Genomic DNA, 15,223 nt, shown 5'->3' with positions numbered 1-15,223 from the left:
TGTATTGAATACTACTTGGCATTGCCAAGCACATCTTGATATGTTGCCTGTGCATATTACAAGTACTTTATGATCTCCAGAAGGAAGCTCTCTTTGGAGCAATGCAGGCGAACATTAGCAGTAATTCTGAGACTAATTTCCGGTAACCCTTGCATTAACTCATTTACTACTAGTAATCATTTCCATAGTGCTACTAGATACATGCAATGCTGTACCCATTATGTGCAGGTACTTTCTCTGTTCCTAATGGGCTCACAATCTAAGTGGGGTGGGGGGTGGGGTTGTACTTGGGGCAATGGAGGATTAAGTGACTTGCCCAAGGTCACAAGGAGCAGTAGAGGGAATCATACCCAGTTTGCCAGGATCAAGGCCCACTATGCTAACCAGTGGACCACGCTTCCACTCCATTTGAAGATATTACTTCTAGAGAGCATTTTGCTTAAGTTCCTTTAACTTGAGAAAAAGCTAGAAAATATTAATGCATGGATCATTGCTTAACTTTTCTTCTACTGACTAATGTGTACAAGGGGAAAACGTCAGAACTCCTGCATCCCCCTCTGAAAATAAGTCAGTTAGGTAAAGGACAGCATGTTGAAAACACCTAGCTAAAATTGGGCTTAAATTTTCTCCCTCTGTTTTGAAACTTAAGTGAACTGGAGCCTTTGTCACATCTTGAAATCACCAAGGCAGACAGTAGTTTCTTTGACTGATTCTGATTGAGAACCGGAGCTCTGTTTAGAGATTTTAACCTCTTGCACAGTGTTTCGTAGTCTGAGCCAGATTGATATAACTCAGAGCTGAATCTGATCAGCTGGTGTGCTCCAAATGGACGTGCAAACTAAGCAGCGATGGTTATGAACTAAACTGCAGCTTAAATGGGTGATTTGTATGAATCGCTTCTATGATTACATTTTGCTATATTAGGGTGAAAGCAAATGTTTTGTTTTACATTAATTTGAATATGTACAATACAGCAAATGAGTTGAAATATCATCTCATGGTCATGAATAACAGCTTTGGATCAATGTTAATGCTTTTTCTATTTTTGTTGAATGAGGTGGTGATTGATAAGGAACTTTATCACAGCTTTATTTTAATTGTTTGGCAAATATGTTGTAGTAACTTACTGTTAAACTGAGCTGTGGATAGTATTATGTAGAACATGTGTAAAAATACAGGAAATTTGGGGTCTGAAAATACACCATCAGTAATGAAATATCCACATATTACCACCCTTTATTTATAGGGAAAAGGAAGTATATTTCTTAACTGAATTCAGATGTGTGAGATATGGAGGCGCATTTTCAAAGCACGTAGACTTACAAAGTTACGTTCAGTTTTTGATCCCTACCATTTTCCTGATTTCAGAATCTGAAAGATGTTCAGGAAAAAGTTGTAGGCTTGTTAAATTTATTATATTTTGTGTGTCTGGGTGCCAGTAGATGGTGCTGTTGTACGATTGTTATGAAAAGATAGTAAATTTAGCTCTGTGTAGCATGATTATGCAATCTACTTCTGTATTCTGCCATGAAAACTTGATGATGATCATCAAATCACTAGGACTCGAACACGATTCGATGACACCTAACAGCAGCATGATTATATTTAAGATGATCAGGAAACACATTCTCTCTATTTGCGGTCATATCCTTGAAGTACAGTAGTACTGATATACTTTTAACTAACTTGGTTGTTTCTCCCCTTATTATTAGGTTTGCTTCCAGTTATAGTTTATTATACTTTTAGACACTACTGTATAGTAGAATCTTGGTTATCCTAGGACTGTCGCCTCTTGGGGGCTTGACAGGAGCTTTGCATCTCAGGACCGCTGCCATGCTTGTAGGGAAGTGTGTGTGTGTGTGTGTGGGGGGGGGGGACGGCGAATTGAGATGTGTGTTAGACAAGGTTTCTAAATCAATCAACTCTCACTCTCAATCAACCAGAAAACCAGTAATCCGGCATCCACCAATCCCCATGGGTGCCAGATAAAGCACAGTTACTTACTGTAACAGGTGTTATCCGGAGACAGCAGGCAGATATTTTCACATATGAGTGACAGTCTGAAAAGTGAACTTGTGTAACCACAAAAAGGTGCTTTATAAGTCTCGTTTCCTTCTCTTCCAATAAGTCTCATTTCCTTCTCTTCCATCTTTTCAAATTCTCTTTTAGCCTTATCAGGCTTATACACACATATATACAGGTACAGTGGTGCCTCACACAACGAACTTAATTGGTTCCAGGAGCAAGTTTGTTATGTGAAACGTTCGTTATGTGAAACGCGTTTTCCCATAGGAATACATGTAAAAAAAAATAATTCGTTCTGCAGCATAAAATATGCTAAGATGACATAAAAAAGATAAATTTTTTGTTATTATTTTTATTTAGATACATCTAAAAACATACATCTCCCTGTCCTTTTACTTCCACTATCTTCCTATCCCATCTCTATTCCCTTTTGTCCCTCTCCCCATGATCAATCATCTCACCACCTCTCTCTGCCCTCACCCTCAGGGTTCAAGATTGCTTCCACTCTTTTTCCTGTTGTTCTCTCTGCCTGTCACCCTATGATTTAGCATCCCTTCTGCCCTTGTCCAATATTTCCCCTTCTCTCCCTCCCTCTCATCCCCTGCTCCAACATGTGCTTTCAGCGGCCTTCTCCCCCCTTAAGCGTCTTTTCTTCTCCACTCCACCTTTCCTCCCTCCCTGCCTCCACCTTTGTGGCGCTTTTGCACCCGACCGACAACAGAACAGGCCCGGTCGGACAAATCTCCCTGTCCTGTAGCCGCGAATCTAAATTACCTTCTTACAGCAGCTGGATTATTGAAGCTGCTGTAAGAGGTAATTTAGATTCGCGGCTACAGGGCAGGGAGGTTTGTCGGCCGGGCCTGTTGTCGGTCGATCGGGGGACCTGACCAGCTGTGCACATTCTTCGGGGCGGACCGCCCCCTCCCCCCTCTTTCGTTCGCCATTGCCTTCTTCCTACCTGCCCTGCCGCAGCCGCACACAGCCGAACGGAAGTCTTCCTGATGTCAGCGCTGACGTCGGAGGAAGGGAGGGCTTTGCTTAAGCCCTCCCTCCGACGTCAGCGCTGACATCGGGAAGATTTCCGTTCGGCTGTGTGCTGCGACAGGGCAGGTAAGGAGAAGGAGACTACCCTCGCGGCTCGACCAACCCCGCTGCGATCCAACCCCGCAGGAACCCCGGACTTCGTTGTGTGAAACGAAGTCCGTTGTACGAATCAAGACATAAAGTTCGTTGTGCGCAGCGTTCGCTGTGCGAGGCACCACTGTACTTATTTTGTACCCAGGGCAATGGAGGATTAAGGAGCAGCACTAGGATTTGATCCCACAACTTCAGGGTGCTGAGGTAGCAGCTCTACCACTAGGCCATGCCTCACCTTCAAGCTTCCTCTGGAGCAGTGGTTCTTAACTATTTTTCAATCCCATATCAAAAAACTGTAAGCAACACATTGGTCCCAGATTTCTCATCGATAAAGTGATTGAAGATTAAAACTACTTTGGGAAAAATGAAATTTGATAACCTTAATTTTAGAAATAGTTTATAAAACAAATGAAGGTGTGGGATCTCTCAGAAAGAGATATTGGTTACTGCAGATAGGCAGACTAGATAGGCCATTTGGCCTTTATCTGCTATCATGTTTCTATAAGAGGCTCTGGAGTAATCAAAGGAAATACTTTATTTTACAGAAAGGGTGGTAGATGCGTGGAACAGTAGTGGAGACAGAGACTATGTCTGAATTCAAGAAGGCCTGGGATAGGCACGTGGGATCTCTTGGAGAGAGAGATAATGGTTATTGCGGATGGGCAGACTGGATGGGCCATTTGGCCTTTATCTGCCATCATGTTTCTATGTACTGTATCTACTGTATATTACTAAGCTGTACTAATAGTGGCCAACCCTATCCCCAGGGTGGGTCTTTCCCTTGCACTGAGGCCACTTTATCATGGCAGTAAAATGACCAATTTTCCATTATTCCCATAAATATCTACATGCTAATTTTCCCATTAGTGCATAAGCACTTACCGACACTTATTTTCTAGGTGGTAAGGGCTCACATTCTACACTAATCAGCATGTGGCAATGTAACTGTCTACTAATTACTCTCTGCCCCAGCGCAAAAAATAATAAAACTATATTTAGTTCATGGGAAATGCACGCTTATTCCAAAACTACTGCAGGATGCTTGAAAATATCCCATTATAGTGTTTGTAGCCTGTGGGAAGCAAGCATTAGTGCTTACCGCAGCTTAGTAAAATGGCCCCAGAATTCTGTTTAAGAATATTTGTTTGTTTTCCATTGCATCATTTTTAAAATAATAATTAAATCTTTAGGTGGGTGTTTTTGATCTGCTTTGAATTTTAGTGTTCTGTGTTCACATACATTACAGAAGAAAAGTTGAGAATCACTGCTGTAGAAGATGATAGTGCATATGCAAATGTGAATGGAAGAATATCAGGTGCAAATTTAGGTTTTTAACAGGCATATTGTAGCCTGGTATACTCTATGCCAGGTGCTAGGCCTAATACCAATCTGGGATCAGATATTAATTTGATAGCATTCATTCAAAGGTTCAGCTAATTGGATGCATTGTGGGTTAATGATGGAGTAGATGTCACTGTTATAGCAGGAGATATTGTGGGAGTTGTGGATTAGTAGATAAGATAAGTACAGAGAATGTGGCAGAAGCCAGAGAGAAGAGACACCGACATACATTTGAGAGTTAAAAACATTTCTCTTGTATGTGTTGTGTTGTCTTTTACTTGGATGGAAGGGGCATTTTAAATGGGTGGTTTCACACATTTTATTGGTTTGGAAAAAATAAAATGAAACCTTGTGTGATGATATATCTAATCATTAGCTGTCATTGTTAACAGATTTCAGCAGAGTGCCAGCATCCCAAGGTAAAATACTGTTGTGCTTCACCACCATTGGCAGTACACACAGCAGGTTTTCTGGATATCTACAATGAATATGCATGAGACAGATTTGCCTGCACTGCCTTCTTGATATGCAAATCTCTCATATGCATGTTCATTGTAGATATCTTGAAAACCTGGCCTACCAGTAGATCTCGAGGACCAGAATTGGGCAACCTTGGGGTAGACAGTTGGCTATAGTAGGTTTTGGGGAGTTTTGGAGAGCTCACCATACACTAATGGGTTATGATGAGATGTACTTCTGGCACCCTTTATGCTCAGTTCACAGCAGTGCCATCTGTAGTGCCCCACTGCTCTATTGTTATGTCTTATGTAGCCAGTCCATTACAATTCTGCCTCTCCCATGTCCGAATGGTCTGAATTTGATAATTTTGAACTTGGATTGTGGTGGAAAATGGTGAATAAAGTTGGACGTCTTAAGGGTTGGATATCCTATCGGATAAGACATCTAAATAGGTGATTTTAAAAAAAAAAAATTGGATGTCTTGTGGGTGGTGCTGGTTTCGAAAATGTCCATTTATCCACTTCCTACTTTAGACATCTTGTGGGAAACTCCAAAGTCGGTCTTACACATCCTATTGAAAATGGCCCTCCATGTCATAAAGTGTAGGGGGGGGGTCAGATTTAAAAATCTGAATATGTATACTTTGGAAGAATAGCGGAAAAAAGAAGATGTGATAGAAATGTTTAAATATTTATGTGACATAAATGTACATGAGACAAGTCTCAATTGAAAGGAAACTGGAATGGAAGGGAATAGGAAGAAGGTGAAAGGGGTTAGTCTAAGAAGTAACTCAGAATATACTTTTTCATGAAAGGGTGATGAATGCATGGAACAGCCTCCCAGTGGAGGTGGTGGAGATGAAAAATATATCTGAGCTCAAGAAAGCTTGGGACAAGAACATTGGATCTCTAAGGGAGAGGAAGAGATGGTAGAAGGCATGGAAAAACAGATTGGATAGGCCATATGATCTTTATTTGCCTTCATTTTTCTCAGTTTCAATGGTTCAAATGATAAAGAAGAATCTTTCGGAAAAATAAGGCTCTAAATTACTAGATATTTAAGAGTGAAGGGTTTTGTTTTACCCCACTTACTCATAGGATTGTTGTTTTATCCATGAGTTATTTGGACTACTTAACTGAATAGCAGTTGAAATATCACCATTATCTGGCTCAAGTTTAAACCTTTCCTTGCTACACCTTTTGTCTCCTCAGTTTAAATAGGAAACTTTGGGCTGGATGTCAAAATTTCCTTATAAACGTTATGCATTTAGCAGCACAAAAACTTTAAAAATAAACATTTGTCTGATTAACTCTTGAAGTTAACCAGATAAATAATATAAACCTCCATTGTAGTTAGAAATTCAGACTGGCAGAATTTGTCATTTCTAATGCGCAGTTTGATGTCTAGTACTTTGATGTTCTTTGCTGGCTCAGGCAACTCCGAGAAGAAAGAATTGAGAGCTGGATGAATTCTGGCATCTTGATTACATCTGTTTTAAGTTCTTGTGTTGGATGATCATTTTGCAAAGTGTGCCATTTCCTCTACTGTTGTCAAGTTTTACAGATATATATAAGATAGCTAGTGCCTTAGACTGTATTTTATTTGCTGAATCTGAAAACAGTTTCTTAGTCACTTGAATTCTTCCTTGCAGGTTTCTATACAAATTAGTCATATTTGGGAGTTCAATTATTATGGATATTATATGTTTTTAATTATGCAAAAGGTCATGGACTTGTTATACTGCCTTTCTGTTGTACAACCAAAGTAATTTACACATTCTTTGGAGGTACTGTACTTTGTTCCTAATGGGCTCACAATCTGTTTGTATATCTGGGGCATTGGAGGGTTAAGTGACTTGCGAAGGGTCACAATGGTGGGAACTGAACCCATTTCCCCAGGTTTTCAGCCCACTGCACTAACTATTAGGTTACTCCTCTACTAGTTAATGATATGTTTAGAACAACATATATATAGCATGTTATCAGTCAAACACAATTCATTGTATCAATTTACCAAAAAATTTTTTGACCTTGGAGTGTGAATGTCAAGAAATAAAAGGAAAATTAACTGGCACACAACTTATTCTAGTAGGGTGCATATCAATAACTTTAACACATTCCCACCCCAACAGGACCAGTCAGAAATGGCCGGTGTCTGCATTCATTTCTGCTGACAGCCATAAGCCGTCTTCCACCTTGTCATTGGTCCCATATCATTAATCTTCATTAGAATATCATATAATCTTATTCAAATAAATCTTTGAAAATTTAGAATATGAAGTGGCTTGGTGATGGCTGTCTGAAGGTCAATTCTCAGCATTTATCAGTATCAGATGGGTAGAGATGGGAAAGGTTTGGAGGATAGTTCTGGCTAGGCTTCTCGCAGACAAGACAGAAACCAACATTAGAAGAATGGCTAAGATGACATGCATTCATAGATTTCTGCCCAAGATGGCAGGATCTATTATCTCTTTAAGCGCTCCTCAAAGCGTTATGCTAAGGCAAGCGCCTTTAATACGCACCTTAGACGGCACGCTGTCAGACGTGCAACCTTTTAAAAGGTCAGTGCATGTGACTTAGTTGGGACGGGGCGGAGCTAGCTTTCACTCCCTCAATGTCATCTCCAGTAACAGTTCTGAACAAAAACAAAGATCTTCCTGCCAGCACCTTTTAAAAGGTCCATTCATGTGGCTCAGCTGGGAAAGGGGTGGAGCTAGCTTTTACTCCCTCAATGTCAACTCCAGTAACAGTTTTGAACAAAAATACACATAGGAGAACCCCAGCCGACATAGCCATGATTTACTCACTGCATCAGGGCATAGGGGTAAACACTCCTATAAACAAAAAAATATATATCATTCTCTTGTCCTCAATCAAGCATGTTAAAAAACTTTTTCTCAGGCAAAGTTTACTTAATATACATGGGGAAAATCACATGATATATTTCAGCCAGGGAGGGAGGGCGATACAAAATTATAAAGAACAATGGTGGATTTATACCTTGAACTGTGTACAACCTAATGGACTTAGGGCTAGATTCATTAAGCAAACCGATTGTGTACCGATTGGTTTGCGACCCGATTTCCCTCAGGCCCGATTCACTAACCTCTCCTGCGATCCGCTTCCGATCCACGCATGCAAATGAGGGGAACGGCATTGAAAGTAGGCAGGGACGCGATTCACAAAACAAATTTGGGACACCGACTGGGCTGGCTGATCAAGAGAAGAAGTGACTGTTGGGACCAGTTGCACTCGTCTCTGCCGACTCTCCTGCTCCATTTCCGCCCTGCACTCTGCCCCGATCTTCCAGCCATGCTCTCTGCCACGAGCTCTGCCTCAGCCAAATCATCATCGCACGCACAATATGGAGGGTCAGCGTTTAGTGGTTTGGAATGAGATTAAAAAGAAAGGTTTTCTTTCTACTCTCCAAAGCACTTGCCCACCCCATATTGGTTCATCTACCCCGTTGCCCCAATCTTCCAGCCCTGCTTTCTGGCCTGATGTCCTCTCTGCTCTGAGCTCTGGTTCTCTGCCGCCTTCCCTGCAGCGTGAGCCTACGGGTTTAAAGCGGGGCTGCTTTAAATCCGCGGGCTTGCACTGCAGGGAAGGCAGCAGAGATCCAGAGCTCGGGGCAGAGAGCAGGGCATGATAGGCTGATAGGAGAAAGCAGGCTTCAGTGTTGCGAAAGGGAAGAGGCTGCTGCTGCCGGGGATAGCCCATCTCTGGGAGAGCAGGAGAGTCGGGGCCTGAAAATCCCCCCCAAAAACACAGGGAAAGCAGATGGTCTGCGCATGCATCAGGATCGCACACTAGTGAGCATAGGAATACTCTCCTGCCCCGTGTCACCGCTAGACCACTAGGTAAGGTGTGTGCACGGCCAGGCGGTCGGCGTTCAGCACGTTGTGGCAAGTGGCATTGCTGACCTCCACCTGCACGTTCAGGGACTTGAGGTGTGGGGGCAACTGTAGTTGCGTCCTCCGGTCCGAAGGCTCTCCTCCACTATCACAGGCTGGCTTGCTTCAGGTTTAAGGTGCGGAGCTATGGCAGAAGGGCGCAGGGCTGGGGTGAGGAACCTTATCCTCCGGATCCTCCTGTAACTTTGATCACTGCCCGAGCTCTTCGGCTGCTTGTCTGTGTGTAGGAAGATCGCTCTCGGTAAGGAATGGGGAGGTCGGGGACGGAACGATTTACTAGGGGGGATCCCGGGCCAAAACCCCACAAATATGGAGGGAGGAGTGTATTCAATAAAATCTGCCTGCCATTATCATTCTCTTGTCCTCAATCAAGCATGTTAAAAATCTTTTTTCAGAAAATTATTGTAAATAAATTTGAAGCAAGTAGTCTCAAACATATTTTTAACCCCATACAATCACCATTACCTCATATGTTTCATTGCTCTCCTCCACCTAGCACACTGAAAGTGGCAGGCAGAGTTTATAGGAGTGTTTACCCCTGATGCAGTAAGCGGAACATGGCTATGTCAGCTGGAGCTCTCCTATATGATTAATCAGATAAGTTTATTCACTTCATATTCAAAATTTTCAAATTCTACATTTTTAAGGATTTATTTGAATAATATTATATGATACTCTAATGAAGATTAATGATATGGGACAGATGACGAAGTGGAAGACGGCTTGCGGTTGTCAGCAGTTACAGCTTGGCCCAGGACAAGTATATACACTTCCTCCTCCGAATCTGTAGTTTCAGCATCTGCGGATTTGGTTATTCGCGATTTTAAAACAAAAAAACATTTTAATTTTTCGGGCTATTTTAAGCCCTGTAAGCCCCCTCTTAAGCTTTACCTGGTCTGGTGGTCTAGCGGGTTTTCAGGGCAGGAGCGATCTTCCCACGCTCCTGCCCCGTGCAGATCGCTCATAGGAAATGGCTGCTTTGAGCTCCCGTCGTAATCTCGAGAGACTACGGGAGCTCAAGGCAGCCATTTCCTGTGAGCGATGTGCATGGGACAGGAGCGTGGGAAGATCGCTCCTGTCCTGAAAACCCACTAGACCAGGGGTGCCCACACTTTTTGGGCTTGCGAGCTACTTTTAAAATGACCAAGTCGAAATGATCTACCAACAATAAAATTTTTAAAAAACACAACGCACACTGTACGCATAGAAAATGTTAATTATCATTCCTATTCCAGGGTTTTTCAAAGAGGTCAAAGCAGATGACTCTATGCACTATCACCTCAGTAACAACCATACAAAAATAGACAAATATACCCCCCTCCCTTTTTACTAAATCACGATAGCAGTTTTTAAAGCGCAGGGAGCTGCGCTGAATGCCCAGCGCTGCTCTCGACGCTCATAGGCTCCCTGTGCTAAAAAACTCTTGCGGTTTAGTAAAAGGGAACCTTAGTGTAAAATATAGACAGCAGATATAAATTCAGACACATTTTGATCACTAAATTTAAAATAAAATCATTTTTCCTACCTTGTCTGGTGATTTCATGAGTCTCTGGTTGCACTTTCTTCTTCTGACTGTGCATCCAATCTTTGTTCCTTTCTTTTAGCCTTTATGCTTCCTCTCCTCCAGACCTCATTCCCTCCCCCAACTTTTCCTTCCTCTCTCCCTGCCCTTTCTTTCTCTCTGCCGCCCTTTCTTTTTTTTCTGTTTCTCTTCTTTCCTTCTGTCTCCCTGCCTGCCCTTTTTCTTTCTTTCTCCCTGCCCTCCCCCAAGCCACTGCCATCGGGGACCAGGACCCAAACCGCCACCAATAACAGGCCCAAAAGCCAACGACGCCCCAAGCTCTCCCTGCTTCGGCTGACCAGCATTCCTCTCCCCGACGTAAATTCTGCCGTCGGGGAGAGGAAGGCTGATTGGCCCAAGATCGCGATCGACCTATTGGGGGAAATGCTGCCGGGTCCTGCCTTCGCGGAAACAGAAAGTAGGCAGGACCCGGCAGCAAAAAGAGGAAATGCTTCACTAACCTGTCTCCCGCCTTAGCCCGTAGCGAACGCTTGCTTCAGGGCTCTCAACATGTGCGTGCCGGCTTCCCTTCTCCCCCCCCCCCCTTTCAGACATAACTTACGGTTTCGGAGGGAAGAGAAGGGAAGCCGGCACGCACACGTTAGAGCCACGGAGCATAAGTTCGCTATGGGCTGAAATCTCCAAGCCGGTTTTTTTTGGGTTTTTTTTAATGTTCAGCAGCGGCGGCAACAGCAGATGACAGCTGGGCGAACCGCCCAGATAAAAGGCCCTAGAGAGAACACTGGAGAGGAAGGCTGATCGGCCCGGTAGATCAGGACGGCAACACGAGTCCATCACGGGAGCCCGGGATGGGCTCCGCGATCGACTCGCGTTGCCTTCCTGAGCTAATGGTCGATCGCGATCGACGTGTTGGGCACCCTTGCACTAGACTAACAGGTAAGGCTTAAGGGGGGGTCTTACATGGCTTAAAATAGCCGGGCAGAACCGGCCTGAACATTATTTCAGGAGTATGTGGGAATGATGGGAGGTTTGGGGAGATGTTGGAGGGGGAGGGGTATAGTGTGGGGGTTCTCTGTGGAGGGTGCTGTGGGATCAGTGCCTGGGAGGGAGAGAGAAATCTCCCTGCCAGTTCAGCTGAGCTGGCAGGAATCCCCGAAACCGGCTCAGCTAATGAAGATTCCTTCACCGTGATCATTTGATTGGAAGCCTACTGAGTTTGTTTGGTTTTTTTCACTCCACAGGTGGTGGGAGGGGGTCGTGACCACTGGGGAATTTAGGGGGGTATGCCTTAATCCCTCCAGTGGTCATCTTATCAATTTGTCACCTTTGGAACACTTAGACACATGTAAAACAGGTCTAAGTAAGTTCTACCTTGGATGTCCTAGAAATGCTACGATTATTTTTGCAGGATGTCCAGGTTTATGCCCACCCATAACACACCTCCCAACACACCACTTTATACTCTGGATATTCAGCGACTTGGAAGCCCTGCTAGACATTCAGAAAATTGGTTTTGATTATTGGCACTTGGACGTCCTGGCTATTAGGACATCCAAGTGCCGACTTAGACTGGTTTTAGGATGTTTAAATGTTTTGATTATGAGCCTGTTAGGCTATACATGCAGCATGATCAGGGATAATAAGAAATACTGAGGGTGAAAAGAGAGGAAATTAAGAACATGGTTGTGTAGAAGAGACAGCTGAAGAAGAGTCTGGCCAAAGAAACTTAAGTGTCCATTTAATTGTACAGCATATGTATTTTACTGTCAGCTTCAAAGAATCACAGAAAGCAGTCACAAAGGCACATGTCCTCAACAATACATGATGTTTCTTGTTATCGATTATATTTATTACAGATTAGTGGTGAAGCCCAGGAGCTGTTCTCTGTTCGACCTGGGCCAGTTCGAACTGCTCGAATACTGCTTATTCCACAAATAGGTAGGTACAGCACACCAATGAACAATGCAGTGGTGGAGCTACACATATTTTCTTTCAGTTGTCAATTGTTTTCATAAAAATTGTTGTTGTTTTTTTTTTACCATGCAGATCTTTGTTTTTTTGTACAATATCTTAAACTTCCTTTTGTATGAGTAACTCTCATGGCAGCTAGCACGTTAGCTCTACTGCTTATTCATGACCAACTCATACTGCTGGGGTTGGGTTAGTAATACAAGGTCTTGTCATTGGCCTCTGTATGTTGTCATGTTGTACTGATGGTTCATTTGGGATTTGTTTATGGTTTGCATTATAACTTCCTTTCCAGTTACTAGCTAGCAAAGTTTTAAGGCTCTGATAGTGTTTGCAGAGAAATGAATCCAAGTGAAAATCACAAGGGTCCAAATAATGTTCTGATGATTATAAAGTCCAAGTGCTTAAATTTAAGTCTTTTATTACTGAGTGAAGCTGGTCTGCATCTTCAAGTTCTCATCTTCTCATTTTATTGTTGAAAAGTCCATTTTACATACCGTATTTAGGTGCTCTAGTGTGAAGAGAGAAATATCTAACATAGGATGTGTTCTTCCTGTAACTGATAACATAAGAAAATTAATTGCCATCACTAGATAGTGACTCCAGTGTCCAAAACAATCTCTTAATATGCTATTCTGAATGTTGAAAGGAGTGATTATTCTTAGATAGCCATAGAAATATAACAACACACAACCAGTAGGAGATACATATAGCAGTATATAAGACACCATTATCATTTTCAAATCAGATAGACATCTCAAAAGGTCCAACATCCAAATTATGATTTAGACCTGATTGACTAGCTGACCACTGGAGGGATTAAGGCATGACTCCTCATGAATCCCCAAGTGGTTACTGTCATCTTCTCTCACCCTTGAAAATGACACTGGAAAGGGAAACTAGGCTCCCTGACAACATCGGGTATTATGAGCATTCTGAACACAACATCAAAGAGGTCTGAAGGGTAGCCTAGAGGTCCGTGCAGTGGACTGGAAACCCAGGGGTTCAAATCTCACGTTGGCTTTCTCGTTCCTTCCCCCCCCCCTTTTAAATTTTGAGCCCTCCAGAAATAGAGAGATACCCTACTGTACCTAAATATTAAGGATACCTGCAAGCCTGAGGGCTGTTGAGGTGGTACACATTCAGGTACAGTTGGTATTTCCCTGTCTCTGGAAGTTTTACCATTTAATATAGAGTTGCAGTGGAATATGAACTTGGGTGCCCTGTATTAAAGTTCTCTGCATTGACCATTAGGCTGGCCCTCTGCTCTACAGGGATGACTGTGTGGTCAAAGAAACACAAAACCATGATGGCAGATAAAGGCCAAATGGCCCATCCATTCTGCCCATCCGCAGCCTCCACTCACAGCATCCACTATCTCCTCTTCTCCCTAAGAGATCCCACGTGCCTGTCTCACTTTTTCTTGAATTCAGACAAAGTCTTTGTCTCCACCACCTCTACCAGGAGACTATTCTACGTATGTCCAACCCTTTCTGTAAAAAAGTATTTCTTTAGATTAATTACATTACATTAGCGACTTTTATTCCGCCTTAACCTTGTAGTTCTAGGTGGATTACAAAAGAGGTAAGCTGGACATTTCCAGAATTACAGGAACAGGTGCTAATTACAAGTCTGTGTATCAGACTGAAATAAGGGATGCTTAGGCATGGTGTTAATCTAGTCTTGACAAAGTTTTTGAATAGTCAATCTTCATTTTTCTTCTGAATGTTTTATAATCAGGGATTGTTGATAGAATGTGGGCAAGATGGGGGTCTAGTTTTGCTGCTTGAGTTGCTAGTAGTCTGTCATACATCTTTTTCATTGTGTGCCTTTGATTGGGGTGGGGGAGGGGTGAATGGAGTCTGAGTTCTCCTTGGCCTGACTGTATTGTTCTAGATAAGGAGATCGTTTAGTTAGGTGGGAGTAGCGTCATTCACAACTTTGAATAGTAAACAGTGTAATTTGAATAAGATTCGTGCTTGTATTGGGAGCCAGTGTGTGTCTAGGTAAGCTGTAATAATAATAATAATAAATGTATTCTTTTATACCACCATTACCAAGACTTCTAGACGGTTTACACCATAAGAAACTGAACAATCAGTAAAATACATTCATACCATAAAAATAAAATCATTATAAAAAGTTAAAATGTAATTGCAATCTTAAAAATACCCAACTAAGTAATACATTTTTCAAACAAAGAAGACTTAACTAATTTTCAAAAAGAACAGTAAGATATGGCTTGATGAATACATATACCAAGCCAGGATTGTAATTTACCTGCCTGAAAGGCTAAGGTCTTATCAAAAAATGTCTTATATCTGACACCATTTGGCTTAGGATAGGCAAATAAGTAAGAACTTCTTGTATTCCTTGATGATCTATATAACTCAAAATGAGGAGACTCTCTTGATATCAACTTAAAGCAAATGCAAGAAAATTTAGATAGAACCCTTGCTTCCAACGCTAACCAGTGTAGTGATGTGATTATATTTACTTAGTGAATAAATCAGTCTGAGGGCCGTGCAGGGCAGGATTAACCAATAGGCCAAGTAGGCACGTGCCTAAAGCCCAAAATGGTCAGGGGGGCCCGATGAAGGAGGGCATCAACATTGTTTTTTCCAAATGGCGATAGGCCCCTCCCTGATCGGCAACACGGCCCCCCCCCATCGACGGAAAGTAAGACAAGCAAGCAACGCGGGTAAGAAAGGCAACGGGAACTGTAATTGTGCAAGCAGTGCTGCTTGCCCAAAGCTTCCTGTTTCCGCCTGGGGTGGGGCGGGGCGGGGCAGGGGGGGCCCAGTGTACTTGGGTGCCTAGGGGCCCTCGACGAATTAATCCTGCCTTGGGGCCGTGTT

General features: G+C 42.8%; 1 protein-coding gene across 10 annotated transcripts in view; it reads left to right on the top strand.

Annotated features, from left to right (window-relative positions):
- Positions 1–15,223, top strand: part of BCAS3 (BCAS3 microtubule associated cell migration factor) — a 1,368,214-nt gene that overhangs the window by 79,440 nt on the left and 1,273,551 nt on the right. For all 10 annotated transcript variants that reach the window (XM_033921865.1, XM_033921866.1, XM_033921867.1 and 7 more), the window contains one exon: positions 12,254–12,335. In XM_033921865.1, the coding sequence (XP_033777756.1) occupies positions 12,254–12,335 (82 nt within the window). The remainder of the gene's footprint in view (positions 1–12,253; positions 12,336–15,223) is intronic.

This window comes from Geotrypetes seraphini, chromosome 15 (genome assembly GCF_902459505.1).
Source record: "Geotrypetes seraphini chromosome 15, aGeoSer1.1, whole genome shotgun sequence".
Taxonomy (NCBI): domain Eukaryota; kingdom Metazoa; phylum Chordata; class Amphibia; order Gymnophiona; family Dermophiidae; genus Geotrypetes; species Geotrypetes seraphini.
The sequence above is the reverse complement of the archived record's forward strand: the minus strand, read 5'-3'. Positions and strand labels throughout refer to the sequence as shown.